The sequence below is a fragment of the Anopheles coluzzii genome, chromosome 2 (assembly GCF_943734685.1).
Source record: "Anopheles coluzzii chromosome 2, AcolN3, whole genome shotgun sequence".
Lineage (NCBI taxonomy): Eukaryota > Metazoa > Arthropoda > Insecta > Diptera > Culicidae > Anopheles > Anopheles coluzzii.
The window spans coordinates 20,352,885-20,373,722 of NC_064670.1; the positions used below are offsets into that span (position 1 = coordinate 20,352,885).

Sequence of the window (20,838 nt, forward strand, 5' to 3'; positions counted from 1 at the left end):
ATCCCACCAACAGAGAGCGCCACCAGCTTTTTTGCTATTTTTAGAATGCATGAGTCGTTTACCGTCTGCTAAACGAAGTCTTTCTATATTCCGTTTAGGTAGAGAACTTGAGTCGTTTAGAAGCCGTTTAGAGGTCATTTAGTGGATTTGTGGCACTTGGGATGTTGTTCATCGCAAGTGCGGCATGACTTCATTAACACTTTAAGCGCCGTGTCATATAAATTCGCATGACGGTTTTGCTCACCGTTCAGCTTTGCATCTGACGCTCAGTGATTCTCTTGAGAACGAACGAGGTAGGAAAGAGAGAACGAGAACGACATGTGCTACGCCGCTTATCGCAATGAAACAAAAGAGTGATAACAATCGCACGAGAAACTGTCGCTCTCATCGCTCTCTTGCCATGCGCTACGTGCTCACTCAAAAACTGTGACGTCAGGCTGGCGGTCAAAGTGTTAAACCATTTATCAGTCAGATCAATCAGGGTCAGATCAGCCATAGGTAGACAGGTCAACTGGACTTGCCCATCGTCGTGAACAGTCGTTCAAGAGGAGTTGCATGGTGCTTTTACGAACGCATCAGCTCCTGTGGGACAAAACGAAGCTTATCACTTTGCATTAAATAAAATACCATGAAATGAAAAAGATTTAACGTATTTACGTCTTATACTGGCGCAAAAAGCAATGAAATTCAAATAAAAAAAACGTTAATCATTAAACAACCATGCGCCTCCATAACCAATCTTGCTTTTATGTTTGTAACTAAGGATCGCCCAGAAAAGCTGTTCCATTCCTGTTTCAAACATTTCAGTTCAACCATTTAACCAATTTTTTACCAGCTCAGAACAGTACAGTTCATTCCCCGGCTTGACGTCATCAATGTAGAAAGCTCGACCACAAAAGCTCCCTGCTTAATGTTCTGTAACAAGCGCGCGCTCCATGAAAGCGGCGGTGGCGGGAGCAAACAATCGATTGTATGACTGTAAAAAAAACACGTTCCGTTTCGTCGTCTGTTTACCTATTCGTTCTGCAATGCTCCATGCTCGAGTGCATTGGCTTGTGTCATGGTTACAATATTCACGCCGGCATTAGTGCCGTTACCGTAGTCCAGTTATTCACGTTCTGGTTGCAGCAGTGAGTGAGCTTTATGCGTTTAATTGCTGGGTGTTCTGGGCAAGCCAAACTGCATTCTTAATCCGTTATTTCTATAGAAAAACAAAACATGTGTAGATATTACCAGTTAGTTGACATAAATAGCGTTGACAAAACGTCCTGCTTGCTCCAATTCATATCCCGCACTGTTACATAACGGCCATCGCGTGGTTCTATGTTCTAAGTGAAAGTTTTTCTTTACTATTTTTGCGTAGAGCTAGTTTCGTTAGAGCTAGATTGCTTGCTTGCTTTTTTTGTTTGTTTCACAATTTCACGTGTGTCGCTAATGCTTTCTTTGCGCGAGTGTGTGTGCGTGCAGGTGGGGACGTATGTGCTTACGTCAGCAAATGCGAAGATTACAGAGTGCAGGCTCTGTTTGCCGAACGTAGCAGGCATGGCGTTTCCATCCATTTGACGTTGCTCGCACAATGTTGGGGTCCCTTTTGGCTGTCGCCTGTGCTCAGTTTCTCGGTCGAAATTATCTGTGCGTGTGTCACATAAATATGGCGGTGTGCATTAGGTACGTGTACGTGTGTGTGTGTGTGTGTGTGTGTGTGTGTGTGTGTGTGTGTGTGTGTGTGTGTGTGTGTGTGTGTGTTCGAGAGAGTGTTCTCGGTAAAAGGTGTGGGTGCGCACGAATCAGCACCATTTCATTCATACAAATCACACACAGCCCAAGCGAAGAGACATTTGTGACAGAGACAGGTAGTGGGAGGAAGGATGAACAGGAAATGAAAATGGATGGAAAGCTTGCTCTCTGCTGCTGGTGGCCTTTGAACCCCATGGTGCTGCCCAATGGAAGGACTCGCAGCTGGCACACACAGACACTTACGTGATGGAAGCGTGGCTACTGCTTTCGTCCCCACAGCGAGCGAATGAAGTCGCTCAAAACGCACGGAACGCTCAGCCAACGCGGTGACAACAGGAGAGAGAGAGAGAGAGAGCCCGTGCCCGAGAGAGCGCGCTTTTCCGTGTGTGGCTTTCCGTCGATGTAGCGCACGGTGTGAAAAGTGCTTGACCCGAGTATCGGTTCTGATGCTTACGGGATCGGATCGTTGCGTTCGTGGTCGTTCGAGGTAGACCTCTTCCAAGGAGAGAGAGTGAGTGAAGGAAAAAAAAGCACACACACAAAAAGAAAGGAAGGTGCTGTGAACAAAACCAGCCAGCAGACACAGATCCTGGTGCATCTCGGTGGTGGGCACATGTGCGGGCTACGCTTCAGAACAAGAAATTCTCCGTCTCAGAAGACATCCCTACGGTGGGGCGATAGCTGTCCGTGCGTTCGACAGTAGAGTGCAGGCAAAACCCACGACCAGCCACTTCATCGCCTGCCACTGTCCAGTGCGTGTGTGTGTGTGCGTGTTTGTGGTGGTGCTTTTTTGCCTAGCCCCGAAAAAACCCTCCGCGGGGTGGGGACACTATCTGCAGCGAACAGAGCGAAGGGCCCGCGTTACATTTTGCACACTTACCCCGAAGCAAACGCACATTCATCGAACCCTTCTGCAAGGCTTCTTCTCAGCACTAGCAGCACCAGTAGCACCAGCAGCAGCAGCAGCAGCAGCAGTTCACCACGGAAGCAGAACATCACCAGCAATACATTCGCCCTAGATAAAGGGAAGAAACAATTGCGAAGAAAGCGAACGTGCATGTGTGTGACTTAGTGAATTTTAGGCCAAGGATGAATTCACAGTGACCCAAAGGACCACTACAGTACGTACGGCGGGGAATCAAGTGAGTAATTTCGTGCAGTGTGAATTCGAAATCCCTTTGGTGGTGTGAGAAGACAGCACACAAACGGCATACTAAGATTTGTCAAAATGTTTTCCAACCACACATCAAACGGTGAGCCACGATAACTGTGGAGCGCAAGCTCGAAATTCGCAGCTGTCGAAAGTTACGTGCTGTGGTGTGCTTGGTGAGAACGACGGGTTTTCGTTGAGGCCAATCCTAATATCACCGTGCCTTTCCCTTCAGGCGTGTGTGTTTGTTTGAAAATATTTGAAAAGAGTGTACGGTGAAAAGTGATCAGATTAAGAAAGCAATCCGTGTGATTTCTGTGTGTGTGTGGAATACGCGTAATCTCATCCAACTGCTGCTGCGCCTGTTTCTTTGCTCCTTCTCTTCCGCACTTCCACCACTAGTGGGTCTGCGCCTACTGCGTCTAGCGTCCTTCAAGGTGCTTTCTGGCAGCATCCATAATTGTGTTGTGTGCATCACTTTGTTGTACCACTGTTTGGAAGCGAACCCGATCCGACCACGGAAAAGCAAGCGCACGCACCAACTGGTAGGTAAGCTTAGGCAAAAACAATTCTTAGTATGAGCAAGGATGTGCGTGTTTGTATATGTGTGATTGTGTGTGTGTGAAGGTTGCGTTACATAACGCTTACTTTACATTCCTTCGCCCACAGGCAGTGAGTGACTGGCAACTCACCATTGTCTCACTATTGTGTGCTTTTCACCTCATCGCATAAGGTCCTGCCTAGACCCTTTGGTTGGCATTATGATGGTTGTGATTGGGTAGTACGTTTCTTTTTAGTACAAATACTGACTGCTCCATTTATTACGTGATTCAGCTGTATGAAAGTATCATACATAAGCAGGGTAGTTGTGCTTATTTTGGTTTTTAGGCTTTGAATAATAGCCAAAACATGTTTAATTTATAGCAAGTGATTGGGAAGCTTCTATAGTTAGGTGATTGGAAGAGAATATAAGTATAAAATAACTGTTATGAAGTTACTACTATTCTACTCAAACGACTCAATAAAAATACCAATTTAAATATAAATCAGGTTATCTATTAGGTCTTAACGGAATTTTGAACATTTCTGTAAACCATTTCTTTTAGGGAAAGCCCGATAGCTAAAAAAGAATTTATTTAATGTCTTTTAGCAGAAAAAAACATATCCAAATATCAAACAACGATGCCAGTAAGAAGCAGCTTGCTGTTTTCTTAAGTCTTATTGGTTATTATCTTTCATTATCTCAATCCATTGATATAATACAACGTCTTTTGTTGATTCTACACCGTTCACGAATTATCGCAGGATGGGTCTCAGCTGCAATTAAGCACAAACAAAGTAGTATTTGCACAGCCTAAATGAGTTTTCTGTGAAAACAAGATGTATTACACCCGTACGTGCCGAAACGGTAAAACCCCGTGACCCGAGCTGGTACACTGGTGTGTGTGTGTAAGTGTATGTGTGCACGGTCGTTTTATCGATTGTGTGCATTCAGCATGTGCGCGCGTGTACTAATTCTCGTTTATACCTCGGGTCTCGGCTACAAACACCGGCTCAGGAGTAGCTGCCTTTACTATCGTCTATCGCTGTCTTTTCTTCGTGTGTTCCACGCCACACACTTACACTAACGCGACACAATCACATACACATGTGCCCTCATGTGTTAACGTTAATCGTCCCCCCCCAAAAAGCTTCTTATTCACTGACCGCCCTCACGAATCGCTCTTTTAACACACGCACACACGCGCACTTGGTAAACATTCACGAAGCCTAATGGCGGTGGAAGAGAATATAGGAGCTTGGTTTTGTATGCTCACTCGCGTCTCACTCACTTTTGCTCGCCATTTTCCATCACCTGATGGCACCCACAATTTCCCACGCTGGTCTCACACTATCCACCGTACAGCCGCGAAAAGCTCGGGCTGCCGAACGAGAGCAAAACTTGGTTCGATTGTGTATTGGTTGTTTGCTCATCGCGAAGATTTTGACTCTCACTGGTGCCATTTGAGCTGGAGCCACCGTCAGGGCATGATGTTAATGTTGTTGTTTGTATATGCCACCATACCAGCCTGCTCCGTGGTGGTCCCATGGCTCCCTTTTACACGCCCCCATCACTTCATCGGCGTTTTCCGCCATTTTGCGGACACGCCAAACACACGCGTGCTCACATCGTTTGACTATAAATAGAGAAGCTCATAAAACTTAATTACTGATCGTGCGTGCATTTTGGGTGGAAAAATGGAGCTGAAATAGAGAGAGGGTGTGAACAGGGAGAGGAAATGTGATGCGATGAGCCAATACGAAACCACCAAAAGAGCCTTTTCAGGGGTCAGTTATTTTGCGTTTTCGGGGATGATTAAGAGCTTAGGGATTGTGCTGAACAGTGATTTTATGTAGCTGTTTATTGTTTAATTCAGGTACGAGACATTTGTTTGATAGATCATTAAAACTAAATAAAAAAGAAGTCTGCTTCAGACCAATGGAGGCGCCTGGTTAATCAATGGACTTTCACATTAAACCCAATATTTGCGTCACAAGGATTCAAAATCGTTGTCAATTTACATTTTTGTTATTGTTGAAAATTTTAGTTCAATCCTTATTGAATTGTTAAAATCAAAATTGGTTTAGTGATTGAATTGAATGTTTATCTTGATTTGTTAAATTGTTTTCATATTCAATATATTAATGAAATGGTACACCAAACCAAAAAAACATAATAAGTTCAGCTAGCATGGTTCTTGAATAGGGTCCACATTACATTTGCCCAGACGTTTAATGCCGACGGTAAATTGTATAGTGAAAATACTAATTTGTTCAACCATATTGTTTGTGATGATTTGTTGATTAAAACTTTTCCCTTTTTTACTTAAATTGTACTGCATTTTATACATATTGCATTACCATACGAAGATACAATGATAACGCTTACAAAGCACACATTGTACTTAAAAGTCACGTATTGTTTAAACCACGCGCAACTTCTGCAGCCCACACAAACCAATTGAATGGCAATTCACGAGGCAAAGCTAACATAGTGGGAGCAGCAAGAGACCATCGTCGGCGGTGCATTATTCAACTGCATCTGATAATAATGCAATCTGATGCACGTAGCATTTCGCTCGCTCCTGGCGAACATTAAATCCCATACGATGCTCATATTTCAGATCAAATCAATCACTTACCGCAACGAAGAGCATTAGAAGGCTTAGCTTGACGCCCAGTCGTTCCGGTGGAAATGATTTCCTGCTTAAAAAAGATCTAGATTTAATACCGTTAAAACATCCGCTCGATACGTATAGCTCACGAGCACGGTGCAGCAGAAGCAATACGTCACCCGTACGATACGATGGAAAATTGAATTGAGAGAAGCAACCTCCCTTGCCTGCTAAACCATGCTGGTTGGTTCGTGCCTCTTGAAACTGGCCCTCGAAATTGGGTAAAATCATTAAAATTGAATAATCTTCGATTACGGTCCGTGATATCCTGTCACTCACAGCCGATGTTGCTTGCACTTTGGTCGACCATAGAGACAGAAAGGTGGATATTTTTTTATATTCTTCTGCTCGATTTGTTTGTGTGAGCTTAATGTGGAATGGTATGTGGTACGGAATGGCGTTGATGACTAAATTGCTACCGCCATGGATCGCTGCAAGAGTGCTCGCTTTTATGCGCGAGCAGGCCGTGATGAGGGTGGTGTTCACTGCACACAAGCTCATTACCTTATTTCGAGGATTTACTCATTTAAATTTCAAATTGTTTCTATGCTGAGAGTGGTGGCAGCGGTGGTGGTGGTGAATACAAATAGATGCTTGTGAGCTGAACGGTGTCTCGCAGGCAACGATATTCTAATGTTCTTGTTTGTCCTGATTCTATCTATGCTTGGCTTATCATGGCTTTTCATGGCATAATTTGTTTGTGCCGCGTTCGTGTGAGTGAAAGGGAGGAAAAATATGACAATAAATGCGCGCATAGACTCTCCCTTGCGCCTCTGTTGAATAGCTCAATGACCTTCAAATGTCCTTTATTTGTAGTTCAACAGTGTATGTGATGTGCAATCCATTTACTTACCCCTCGTTTATTACACAATTGATAGAATCTGTTGAAAACATTACAGTGGATCCACTAGTCTATCCTGCTAACATGATAATAAACTCTATTTGTTGGCACTTTATCAAAGCAACATGCTGTATGCAACAATCGGAGAGCCACTCTCTGCACACTTGGCACTGCTTCAATCCTGCATGACGTGATTGAATTAAATTGTTCAACACATTGTGCTCGGTGGATATTGCATGAAAGTAGTAGTATCAATTTATGCTCTTGATGTAATGCACCCTCCCCTCCTTAGAATGTAATACATATTTTAGAAGCTTCTGTAATTGATTTATAAATCATTAAAATCATAAGTATGTTCTACACAGCACTGTACCATAGCTGTAGACTGCAAATAAATTCTTTCTTTCCCTCGCGCACCGTTTTCATCAGCCTTTGCCCATACGAGCTCATGAACATGATTGGCACGATTGGCGCTCAAAGCCACCGTACCACCGTGCACCAACTACAATAAAATACCAACGCGAGTCAGGTGATTTGAATGCCACCGTGAGCAAACGGTTTTATTATGCCTCAGCAGCGTATTGAAAACCGGCGGTGCCCTAAAGGGAGAGAGCTATTTTGTGCAGTTGCAGGGATTCCCGCAAGCCGTGCGGGGAGTCCGTCCTGGCCGTGGAAGAGTGAGATGATGATAAAACATGCCTGACAAGTTGTACCATAAATCATGATCGTGGGTTTTGGCCGTTGTCGCTTCAGAAACTCGCTGCCTTCGTGGGCGAATCTTTTCAGCGTGGTTCACGGGGTGGGAGAAAAGTGGTCAGACCTTGACGAATAGCGATGACGTTCTGCAAAGCTTCGTATGGGGCAATGGGGCTGGGAAAGGAGGCATCCAAAATCAATAAACCCAAGCAGGGCAGAAAAGTGCTACGATTTTCTCGATAATACTTGCGCTAAGAAAGTCTTCGCGTGGTGTGCTGGTGGGGCGCCCGTTGGCGGCAAAACGCTAAGGCCAATTAACGGTGCATGTGACGGTGGCGCTGGTGATGTGTGTGCTAGATTAGGTAGAATGGATTTAAAGTCACATTAACTCACCACAATGGCACTAATGGAGAAATTTGACATTTTCATTTGAACGGACCAAATATCCAATATTGGAGAAAATATCCCTCAAGTCAAGGGACATTATGAGGTCCAGTTTTTGTAGAATAAAAGATATTTCGTTAGAGCAGCAGCTGACATTCTTAATCTTGGTGTGTATAAATATAAATTATCGTCGTGTTAAGCAGGTTGTAACTTTGCCGGTCTCAAGAGAGCGATAAAAGAGACATGCGGCTAATTGTTTAATATTTTATATCTATCGATTCGGGGGAAAGACAAAGGTTTTTATTTTCGTTTGTTTCATGTGAACTGCTTTTTCGACAAATGGGTAGATATGCATTTAAGGTTCACGATGGAGCAAGTAAACGAAAAGGTTAAATTTTAGTAGTACATGCACGCAAAACTAATCAGTAACATTTGTTAGTATTGCTCCAACATTGAGGTTGACTATTTTCAAGGAACATCCTTTCGGCTGGCTGCACAAACAAACAAAGCGAGATCCTTCTTTCAAAGGTATTGATTTAAGCTAACTTGCAAAAATAATTCTGCGACCTTGCTAGCTGCCCTCCGTCAGTTATCCGTAATTTTCGCAATATCGAACGAAGACATGCGTTAAACCGGTCCGCTGGAATAGGATGTCATATCGAAATTCCGTCGTAATTCGCTTAAACTGATCGCATTGAGGTTTGGTGTCATTGCGTGATGCCGATGCAAAGCCAGTGGACGCAATTTCTGCTTCCTTATATGTTTTTCCATGTTTCCCAGGTACCGTTTCGCTATTTGGCCGGAAGCAGCGATGTAGCTACTTTTCCCTCGGTCTTTATTTTCAGCATCATATGGAGCTTCCTGTCCATATCAGGGTCGTCGGTCATTCGGAACTGAGCTTTCTTTCGATGCTCTGACTGTTGTCTAATAGTGCCAAGATGTTGTAGATGTCGGAACAGACTTATACGACTTCCAAAAACTCCTGCACGAACTGCGGAACGAAGTTGCTACACGTTTTTGGCCATCACGTTTAGAGTTCGACTGGTAGAGGTGGCATATTTTGGCTCTTGACTCAAGGGATACTAATATTGAACGTGCATTTAACGTTTTGTTAGTGCAGGTGAAGATGAACCCTTGAAAAATTGACTTTTTTCTGTTTTTTAATGCAAACATCAGTGTTCGAAAGGCTCGAAAGAGGTGATGTAAACGTAAGGTTAGAGGAAGTAATTAGCATTATCTGTTTATAGTTTAACATTGAATTTGAACTTTCTGTGATGGTTGCTGCAAATTGTTGAAACAAACATTAATAAACTAATTTTACATTAATGATTCATGAAGGGAATCTTTAATGCAAACAGAGAAAAAGTAATGGTTTTGAACTATGTATACCATGCAAATATAACACCCGTTTTGTAATCATAATTGGCTTTAACTGGCTATCTACAATTGATGTATTCCATTCATTTATTTTTCATATTGCACGTCCATCAATGCGAGTGTATCCTTTAATCAGCCTTCAAACTTTCCATTTCCACTTTCATTTCAGCATACCGGTGGCTGGCTGAAGAACGAACCGAAACAACGATCCGAGACTGTGCGATATAAATAAACCAAAACCCACCGCCGGAAGTACAGGCCGCCGGCACACGTCTCCGGCAGCGAACGCGTACACACATAATAAAACGCCATGTTACGTCAAAGCTAAGGTGTGCGAAAGGAAGCGCGTGTGTGCAGAAGAAGAACATAAATACATAAATAAAAAAGAACACCGTCAACCGAAAGCACCGGCACGACCAACGTTCGCCAGTGTCAAGGACGTTTGTCGTTCTTGTCCAATCCGGTAGATTTGCGTCTTTGCGTCCAAAGCGTAGGCCCACGCCGGACAGCAGCTCGACCCACACTCGGTGGTAGCGATATCAAGCGCTTGTGATTAGGCTGGCATCCAGCGGCACTGTCTAAATCGAGTCTCGCAACCCGTACTCCCCAGAAGCCCGCAACTAGCCCGACCAGCAGCGCAGGGCGCACATCCCGAATACGCGTCAACATGATTAATATTGCCGGTGTCGTCAGCATTGTGCTGTTCTACATCCTGATCCTAGCGGTCGGGATATGGGCGGGCAGGAAAAAGGAGTCCGGAAATGATTCCGAGGAGGAAGTGATGCTGGCCGGACGTTCGATTGGGCTGTTTGTCGGTATTTTCACCATGACCGGTAAGTGGCGGGGCTGGGTCGGGGAAAGGGTGGCGCGTGATGGTTTCATGGAGTCTTACCCGTGCGTACAGTGTTCGCTGGCAAGAATACGGAGCGACGCTGAGAAGTTGTTCGGTTTTGGGACCGAAAGTATGAACTGTGCCGCACAATAAATCACTCTCGCAGGATAAATGTTGATGATGTTGGCGTGGTGGGAAAGGTTGCATCATTTACTGCCGGAGCTCGGTGCTGGAGCTCGGTGGCAGTAAATGGTTTCGTAACAAAATGAAATTGTTTCGCTTTACGCGGGTGTTTCTTTCATTTTGGAGGTAATGCGATACATTTATCTTACGTTTAATTTTGCTTGGATGGGAGCATTTGTGGCTTGCGTTTCTTAAGATAATAGAAACGCTATAATACAGTTCCTGTAGTCCCATAGCGATAGAGAAAAAGAGTCTTAATTGAAAAAGAAGTTACAGTGGAGCACCGTTTATCCGCTCTTCTCGGGACTTGACCTCGCCCGGATATGCGAATAACACGGACAATGAGTCAAATGATATATTTTATCACCAATTCCTGATTAATTTTTGAAACATTATTTTATTTTTTGTTAAAAATAACCCAGTTTTTTATTAACTTCATGTTTTTCCAATGAGAATATTTGAAATTTGCCATGAATTATAGTGTTTTTTTGTTATTACAATGTGCTCTTATAACCGCTTTTTCAAATATCCTCCTCATAACACAATGTCACCTTTGTATTGAACTGTCATTTCTCAACAGCACGGATTAACGGATAGCCGGATAAAAGGTACCCGCATAAACAGCGCTCCACTGTATATAAACAAATTTTGTTTTTAATTGAATAACAAAGATCGAGAAAAATACCTCAAACGTTATAAATTGAGCTACTCTCATGTTAGTGTTATCGGAATAAATTTACCAAACATTCGTTTTTTTAGTGGAAATGGAAATTTTTCTGAAAATATGAACAATATATTTATTTTTACATTTTTGCTTGAAATACCCATAATCTTTCAAAAACCATTCCTTTTTTCACAACTCAACAAGTAGTATAATCATTTGCTTCTGCCTGCGCCTTGCTGTCAGATTTCTATTGGAGTGTAATTTATGACTTGGGGATTAACTTAACAAACGGAACAATTTTAAAAGGCAACTGAAAATTACAGCTTGTTGGATATGTAACGTGTGTTACTCATTCTTGTGTACACAGTTTGGGTCTAATTAATTTCTTGCTAATCTAGTGCATTTTGAACAATTTATTACTTTGCTGGGCAATTGGATTTTAGTACATTTTTCATAAATTTACCGACAAAAAGCAGGGATTTATGTAACTCATTATTGTATAGTTAATTCAAAACCTTTAAAATATGATAAATTCATCCAAACGGACTATTTTTGATGATTTTAAGACTATTAAATTGACTATGACGTATGACATCGTCTATTTTCTGTATCTATAATGAAATTATGGTAGTAAATGCCAAGGTACAATTACTTTTTGTAAATAAAAAAAAACGTTTGTGAGTAAGTGTGGTAGAAAAGCTGAATATTTCAAAGTTCTATTGTTAATTCATGGCATTTTTGTTCGTAAAACTCTGTGCGTAATGTGGAAAGATTTATAAAAAAAATTATAAATCCTGGTATAACAAAAAAGCTGGTTTGCTCAGTATTAAATAATAAATAATCCCTACAATCATTATTAGTACATTTACCATGTTGTAAGTTTTCAAAATACAAACGATACGTATGTACGTGGATGAACATTTCAGCTGGCTTAGGAATACTTAGTCACTTACTTAGGAGTGTCGAACGTCAGCAAATGCAACTTCTAACAAATCAACTCACGTACAACTTCCACGTGCTCGTGGTCATGAATTCCCTTATGCGGAGCTTGGCGGCATAGAGCTCGCTCACTACACTCACACTCAACATTTCTCCGTCATACAGTTGTGGGAAGTTGTGCGCCAATGTTTTATTACCAAGCTTTATTTCATTCCCTAACCGTTTTGTTGCCCTCCTTTCCCAACAGCGACCTGGGTCGGTGGCGGTTACATCAACGGCACGGCGGAAGCCATCTATACGTCCGGGCTGGTCTGGTGTCAGGCACCGTTTGGCTACGCGCTCAGCTTAGTATTTGGTAGGCTCATAGCATCATCTTCACAACACACACACACACAGAAGCACTTGACGATAATACTCCGGCTTGGTTACGTTTCATTGCAGGGGGCATCTTTTTCGCGAACCCGATGCGAAAGCAGGGTTACATCACGATGCTGGACCCGCTGCAGGACAGCTTCGGCGAGCGGATGGGCGGGCTGCTCTTTCTCCCGGCGCTGTGCGGCGAGGTGTTCTGGGCGGCGGGCATTCTGGCCGCCCTGGGCGCCACCCTGTCGGTGATCATCGACATGGAGCAGGAGACCTCGGTCATCCTGTCGGCGTGCATCGCCGTCTTTTACACCCTGTTCGGGGGTCTGTACTCGGTGGCGTACACCGACGTGATACAGCTGTTCTGTATCTTCATCGGGCTGTGGATGTGCATCCCGTTCGCGTGGGCCAACGACCACGTCAAGAGCCTGTCCTCGATGGACGTCGACTGGATCGGCGAGATCGGCGAGGGCTACACCTGGTTCTATCTCGACTACGGACTGTTGCTAATCTTTGGCGGCATACCGTGGCAGGTACGGTTGGTCGATGTCGATAGGAGCAGACCCGTGTGCTAAATAGTAAACGGCCCCCATTTTCCTTGCAGGTCTACTTCCAGCGCGTACTTTCCAGCAAAACGGCCGGCCGCGCTCAGATCCTTTCTTATGTGGCTGCGTTCGGCTGCATCCTGATGGCCATACCGCCCGTACTGATTGGTGCCATCGCTAAGGCAACACGTAAGCCCAACCCCGTGCAACCGAACGACCCAACGACCCGCCGATAACTTACCGCCCATTTTTTCTTGCAGCTTGGAACGAGACGGACTACAAGGGCCCGTGGCCGCTGACGACGCAGGAAACGAGCATGATCCTGCCGATGGTGCTCCAGTACCTGACGCCCGACTTTGTGTCGTTCTTTGGGCTGGGAGCCGTCTCCGCCGCCGTCATGTCGTCGGCCGACTCCTCGGTGCTGTCCGCGTCCTCCATGTTTGCCCGCAACGTTTACCGGCTGATCTTCCGGCAGCGTGCCTCGGAGATGGAAATTATCTGGGTCATGCGTGTGTCGATTCTGGTCGTCGGCATCCTGTCCACCATTATGGCGCTCACCATACCCTCGATCTACGGCTTGTGGTAAGTGTTTTCACAGTCCTTCCGTTCGTTCCGATGAACTGGTGCCGATGATGGTACAGCATTCGATTACTGCGCCAAAGCACACTTGGTGATACGCTAATTGTCCCCGTCTGTGGGTGGACGCACATGCTGCAACGTTCCCGTACCCCGTAAGTGTTTGTAAGCGATACGTGACCTTGTTATGGAGCACTTAGTGTGCTTGGAAGCAGCACTTTGTCGGCGAAGACAGTGGCGCATCGAAAGCGTTCTTCTAGTTGTGGAGCACTAGCAACGCTACTCCGTTGCCACTGGTGCATCGACGATGGGAGGGTGCCGAATGCTAATGGAAGACAAAATTGGGTCGATTTTTCAAGCGCTTTTTCTGCTCAGTATATTGTTTCTCCCGCTTGAAGGACCATTTGGGTTCCAAGTCCTGGACGCGATTGAGGGCGTTACGTTGAACAATCGCGTTATCCTCCTTCGTCTATACAGGCAAACCGTTTTACCGCCGAGAGCCGAATAGATTGAACCATTTATCAATATTATCCTTTTTTTTCTTGTTGTTCTTCTTTCTCGATTTCATGTTCGTAAACTATCGCCATGCGCAGGTCAATGTGTTCCGACTTGGTGTACTGTATTCTCTTCCCGCAGGTAAGTGTTATGCGAGGAGCTTTTGTGCTTTTGGCGTTAGTCCAATATCATCCAAATCGATGGGTCATTTGCGGGGCGGCTGTGGTTCATTCTTCTTTCTTGATGTTGTAATTCGAACCGACACGATGCTCTGTAACAGAATGCTAAATTATGGTCATTTTTTATGTGTTGTGTTCCAATAAGACTATTATCCTACCGATTGTTGGGACATTAACTGCCCATGTTTGGACAAATCATGATAAATTATGTTTGATGCCCTGTTTTTTTCTATCCCATGGCAGCTTTTGATGGTGGTACACTTTAAGCACCATTGCAACACATACGGCAGCTTGGCGGCGTACATCATCGCGTTCATGGTGCGACTGTCTGGCGGCGAGGCCATGCTCGGACTGCCCGCCCTGATCCACTATCCGGGCTACAACGAGGAAACCAGCACACAGATGTTCCCCTTCCGGACGATGGCCATGATCATGAGCCTGATCACGCTCGTCGGAGTGTCCTGGTGGACGAAGTAAGTAGCCGCCGTACTGCGCCAGCTCCAGCTCAATTCTTACACTCCTTCATATCCTCCCCTTTGCTTCCAGATGGGTGTTCGAGACGGGCCGGTTGGCACCGCACTACGATTACTTCCGCTGCGTGGTAAACATACCGGAGGAGCTGCACCGTGTCGGCGAACCGTCGGATTCGGGCGAACAGGTGAGCTAACAGCTTGCCTACCGACCGGTACAATCCATTAATTTCCTTCTCTTGCAGCTCTCGGTAATGGCGGGCGGTATGACGCGCATGTACGGTGCGGCCACCATGGTCGGCAAGGACGAGCGAAACGGGCGAATAAATCCGGCCCTCGAGCCGGACGACGATCTGCCGGTGGCGGAAGCGCAGCGACAGATGCAGCAATCCGCGGGCGGAGGCGGCAGCGTTGCGGCGCAGGGCGGCGTCGTCCCCGGCACTGGACCGGCCCAGGGCCATACGGCCTTTTGAAACGCGCCCGCCGGGTCCGGCGTTCGGTTTGACTGAACGGTTTCCGCGTCACGGCAGGGGACGGACTAAGCGCATGTAGAACGCATTAGGTGACTTTATTCGCGTGCAGTATTTGGAGCATGGTCTCCGCCCTTTCCTCCCTCCCCTCCCCTCATCTATTCCCTATTCCTCCTCTTACCTTCATCCTCCTTCTCAGCGGAGCAGGAGGGATGGATATAAAGTGACGAATTATCAGCAAAACTCAATACATATCAAGAAACAACCAAACAAGACCGTACGAATGGTGTAGTATTAAAAAGTATAGTAGCAATTAAGTGGAATTAAGTGGCGAAGAGATGTAAGAGATGTGATTTCGAAAGGCAAAGCAAACACACAAACGTAGCTAAAAAGGAGAATGGAACAAATGACAAAGTGCGTGTAACGAATACATATCAAATCAAATCACTAGGAGCGAACTCTAGCTACCGAAAGGGAAGCTACACGGCGGAGGAAAGCCAACCACCGTTGCGTTGGGATGCATGTTCACGAGGTAACCAATACATATCAAAGTACGCTGAAGCTGCAGGAGAATACAACCTATATAGGGATAATACTATACATACATTAACGAAAGCAAGCAACTAGTAAAGATTATACTTACCTATCACTGTTAGTTGGTTAAACGCGCCACTCCCCCCTTTACCCGAAGGAAATGTGAAGCGGCGCAGTGAAAGTGTGGTTAAAGTGTAGCAAATTTTAATGACCTGTTAGTGGCGGAAGTGGGAAAGAAGCATGTTGCACGATAATATGATTAACTTACGTTATGTTGCCTCGCTCCTAACCCAGATTTCTTTTCGCTGTGCGACCAAACGAAAAGGCTCGTAGATAGGTATTGTGAATCGTGTCGGCTGGCTGGAAAGTGGATAGTTTCGTCAGTCGCACTGTTGTTGAATTTGCTTTTTAGTATCTTCTCAGAAATGGACAAGCTTTAAATGTTTTTAATCTGTTAGTACAGTAGTACACAAAAGAGGGAAAATTACGAAGCGCAAATCGCTCACAAATAGTAACGACGCGAGAACGAGCTGATGGGACGAGAGATGGAAACTGTTACGCTTTGTTGTGCAGATATTAGCAGATTCAGTATATTTATTGTTTGCTTTTGTAACAGCACATACTTTTTGTGTTCTAATATTCTACCGTACTGTTATGGTGCCGAGTTCAGAGAGTTTAGTGTACATGGGACGAGGCAGCGCCGCAAGCATTTGGACGGTGAGGTTGAAAGTTTGGTGAGGGGAAAAAGCCTGTTGACTGTGACTGGAGTACTGTGAACCGCAGAACCTATAGAACTGATACTTTAGTCCGGCAGGCGGGTAGAAGCACAGGAGGGAAGCAAAAATCCCCAATCAAAAGCAAACACATATCATAAGCGTGTCCTGAACAACTACAAACGAGCGGTGTTGCATTCCACTGCAGCATATCCAATGATATTACTAGTGAAGGCGATATACATATATACATACATACATATATACACATCTATATATACACATATGAATATATATATATACATACAAAGTCTGCTGGAAAATGGGTGAAAACTCCCATTCTAGATTTCTAGAGCCGTAGGCAGCGTTAAAGGAAGGAATACGAGCAAACGAAAGACAAAAAAACACACACACACGGCAAAACATTCGTCGATTCGACAGAGCATTTTGCGTTATGCTTTTGACTAGCTAGAACAATGCATGGTTGAATGAAATTCTTCTGCATCTCTCTATCTGTCATCGGTGGAAAATGCATGGTTTGTTTCACTCCCTCTGTTTCTCGAAACCAGCTAAAGTAGTAATATAAAGAAGCTGTTTTAATAAAACTACACAAAAACTGGGAATTAACTGCAGCGGCCGCAGCGGTAATAAGATAAGACAGAAACTCGAAACCCACACATATCAATGTGAGACCTTCCAGGCGTTCATACCCAACCTTAAAAACGACTCTCTCTCTCTCCTTTCGACGTTGCAAAAAAACACGTGTATAGGAAGTAAGCAACGTTCGGAAGTATCCATTTCTATCGAATCGTTCTCTTAATGTGCCTCCCTTCTTCCACGGATTGGTAGACTCTTGATAGGACCGTCCACCAGCAAACAAAACGAAACAAAAAAAGCCCATTTGTGAGCCTGTGTGAGAGTACGGCCGGTTCTACAAATCCGCATCGGCCGTGTGGACCACCAGGCACCAAGGATCGGTGTGTTGTGTTTTGAGGTTGTAAAACAAAATCCCCGTCACGAACTATACTAAATGACAATTTACAAGTTTTCTTTGCACAAATGCTGCCCACTTCTTTTACGGGTGACTATGAATCAAATCAATTGCCGTGTTTCTCGCTCTTCTATCTCGCTGTATTCGGTTTCATGTTCGATTCTCATGCATGTTGTTGTTGGACCTGTTCAACCCGTTTGCTCCAACGAAATCGATGTTGTTGACGCTTACGCTTTATGAGAAATATCGGTTGCATATCTGAACCCGCTCGGGGACAGTTCCGTTCCAATCCGTGTCCCGCTTTGCGCCCCATTGACTGTTTTCCCTTTCTTTTGCGTGTGTTTAAACTTTTACTGGCCCGGGGAAACTTTAACGAAGAAGAGGCTAAACCAAAAAACAGGGATACAGAACTCTTCCCTACCAAACATGCTCCCACAAAAACACTCCCCCGAATTCCCTTCTTGTTAGATTGTTGATTGAATGCTGAAATGAGAAACTATATACATAAACTAAATTAAAGGTAAACGATAAAGCAAACGTTACAAATGTTGTTCTTAGCTGTGCTACTACTTATATATAAGCGTACATTTGATTGCAGACCACTGGAATATAACGCTGGAATGGGATGAACTTTGTTTGACAAAACTGTTTCCACTACATTGTTGAGCTCTGTTGGAGTTGGGGACTTAAAAACAAAAAGCTGAATGTGAAGAAAGCCCGTGGAACATGACAGCATGACAAAAACAAACAAAAAAACTACAATTAAAAATGACACATTACTGTAAGGTGAAGAGATGAAGTGATTGGTAGGAAATGGAAAAGTGAAACGAAACTGCAAGCAAACCAAAATTACTTAAAAACGTACAATAGCAGACAAAAGAAAGAAAGAAAGGAAAGCAAAACAAGCAAATAAACTCATAATCGTTGTTAATGGGTAAGCATCCATCCGAAAGCGGGAAACTCGATACATATCGTACATGCCTATAAATAGCAGCATACACACATACAGAAACAACCACTCACACACATACACACACACACACACACACACACACACCAGTGTTAATAATAGTTGATTGTAGGGTTGCAAAGCAAATACCAAAAAAATTAGGTGCATATAGTTAAAAAATTGCGCCAAGCGTTACGCAAAACCCCAAAATACTGCAACACGCTTTGGAACGAACTTTCGGACATGTGGGTAGCTGCATGTGTCAGTGAAGTGAAGGAATGGTAAACATGCAGGTGTAGTAACCAGCAACAGATGCATACATATCAATTGTTATCCGAGAGCTTCAAACACTAATAAACGTAACGGAAAACATAAACAGGAAAAATCATCTTACTAAACGCTTGAGTATCACATTGGTTTTATTGTTTTATTCACATTTTTGCTAGCTTGTTCGTAGGATTATGTGATCTTGATTGTTTCATTTTTAGCAGAAATTGATAAACTTTTCTTTTTTAGTTTATATTGTCAATCCCAAAGGAAACATAATTGTGTTTTTTTTTTATTGTTTAGTATATTATCCTTTCTGGATGAAAGGTCTCTCGCTTGATAGTCCGTTACACGTACCACACAAATGGAAAGCATTTATTTAAAGTAGCTAAAGGGGATGATAGTAAAAATAAAACCAAAAAAACATAAACAGAAAAATAGATGTACATGTACTTTAATAGAAGTTAAGCTAAGTTATACACACATGTATGTAAATGTAGAAGAAAACCAAAAACAAACTATAAGAAAACACAAAAGTTTAAACTATAAAAAAGAACCTTAGAACGGAAGGACTGAGTGAGTAGGAATGATCAAAGCAGGCGAAAGGATAAAATCATTATCACGGATGTGTGTATGTAAAAGCAACTTACTTGGTGAGCATCGGGGGAATGCCTGTGGTAAATAAATGTGTTGGTCAATTCACATTGCGTTTGTGGATTGATTGTGGAATAAAGCAAATGTTTCGATGGTGGTTTTATTTGATTACCTATTGCTATTGTTTGATCTTTTTTGTTGTTTTTGCTGTTTTCCCATTTTTTTGTTATTTGTATGTTTTGTTTTGTTAAACATGATTCCATTTCTGGAATATAGCTTTGTATAATAGTTTAACACAATTTACAAGGAATTATCTTTCAAATTTTCTATTTCAATTCTCCCGTACATGCTTCGCTGCGATTGAAAGGGGGAGTAATTTATAAAATCATAATTTTGGGCCGGTTTTGTAACATTTATTTTGTTTTGTTCACCCGGTTGGTACAATTTTTTCTTCGTAATTTGATCATAAATTGAGGTGAAAACTGGTGGTTCAAAATTGCTCCTGTGCTTTAGCATTAATTAAGACATTTACTATGATTGTATTTGTGAAGCGTATGTAAATCCAAATGCCAATTATAAACCATGTGTACAAATACAGAACAGTCCAACAGCTGAAACAGTGGCCAATGCTCACCATTCGACCACCACTCACTGAACTTTAAATGCATCATAAACATCCACTTGAAGATGGTTCCTTTCAAAAGCAACTCTTAAAAAAAAGAACACCAATACACGAAAAAAACGGCTTAATGGAATGATCCAGCTTCCTCGCGCGCAAAGCGTTATGCGTAAACAGCATCCAACCCGCATCAACATCATTCGACGGCGTCAAAAAAAAGGAAACGGTTCACGGTCAATAGCACCGTTCGAAGAGGGCTCGAGAGCGTGACCTACTGCGGGGCCTCTACACATCCATTCACTTTGCACTCGATATAGCCATAGCCTACTAATCGACACAAGGGGCAACGGGGTTCGCATCGCATCTTCAGCTTATGGAGGAATCGCGGTACCAAGTGCTCTGGGCTCTTCATTTCACTTTTTGCAGTCCCACGTGCAAGAGAGGCAGTGCATGTGGATGATATAGAGAGTGAGAGAGAGAGAGCGCTGGACCGGGAAGCAAAGGGGCAAAAAATTGAAAACGATTACCCAAGAGAAGATCCAAACAACCTTTATGCTTTCACAGCTGAACTGGATTACATTCGCTTCCAGATTGGACGCGTTACATGAGCCGATACGACTCTTCCGCTGCGGCCCAACAGCACCCACTCCCCCGTGATGTCTATTTTTGCATGCCCACGCTTTCCCTTACCCATTCCTTACGCGCACCGTAGCGGGTTGAAGATGCGCACTGTCAGCTCGCACGCCACGCAGTGATGCCACGTGTGAGGCGCAGTGAATAACCTCATTAGCATGCGCCATCCGTTGCGCTCGACGCATGCAGCACTGCAGCTGCACGCCAGGGAGGGTTAGTTTCTTATCTTTTTTCTTTTGCATTTCAGAGACTTGTGCTGGATTAACTTTTGTGTTTTGTGCAAAACAACCCGAAAGTGGAGCATTTGAGGTGCACGTTTGACTGGTGAATTTATCTTCATTTCAATCAGCTGAATGCTGTTACGCACTGATGCTGGCTGGTACGCACTGGTTTATCGCAATACGGGTCGTGGTTTGTGGTGT

General features: G+C 43.9%; 1 protein-coding gene across 3 annotated transcripts; it reads left to right on the plus strand.

The window, feature by feature from the left end:
- Positions 1–1,450: 1,450 nt before the first annotated feature.
- Positions 1,451–19,308, plus strand: LOC120950000 (high-affinity choline transporter 1). 3 transcript variants are annotated; one of them, XM_049605416.1, is made up of 11 exons: positions 1,451–2,248; positions 3,123–3,432; positions 9,570–10,233; positions 12,266–12,373; positions 12,460–12,914; positions 12,986–13,115; positions 13,187–13,508; positions 14,096–14,138; positions 14,420–14,649; positions 14,723–14,834; positions 14,892–19,308. In XM_049605416.1, the coding sequence occupies exons 3-11, from the start codon at positions 10,068–10,070 to the stop codon at positions 15,117–15,119; spliced, it is 1,794 nt and encodes a 597-aa protein (XP_049461373.1). In that variant the 5' UTR covers positions 1,451–2,248; positions 3,123–3,432; positions 9,570–10,067; the 3' UTR covers positions 15,120–19,308. The 3 variants fall into 3 exon arrangements, with proteins under 3 accessions (XP_049461373.1, XP_040223625.1, XP_040223624.1); XM_040367691.2 differs by having other exon boundaries at positions 1,451–3,436; XM_040367690.2 differs by having other exon boundaries at positions 1,451–3,432.
- Positions 19,309–20,838: the final 1,530 nt, after the last annotated feature.

Excerpts from the sequence above, each read along its gene's own strand:
- LOC120950000 (XM_040367691.2), top strand. The coding sequence starts at position 10,068 with ATGATTAATATTGCCGGTGTCGTCAGCATTGTGCTGTTCTACATCCTG. Across the intron at positions 10,234-12,265 it reads CGGTATTTTCACCATGACCG|CGACCTGGGTCGGTGGCGGT; the intron begins GTAAGTGGCGGG and ends CTTTCCCAACAG. Across the intron at positions 14,139-14,419 it reads ACTGTATTCTCTTCCCGCAG|CTTTTGATGGTGGTACACTT; the intron begins GTAAGTGTTATG and ends ATCCCATGGCAG.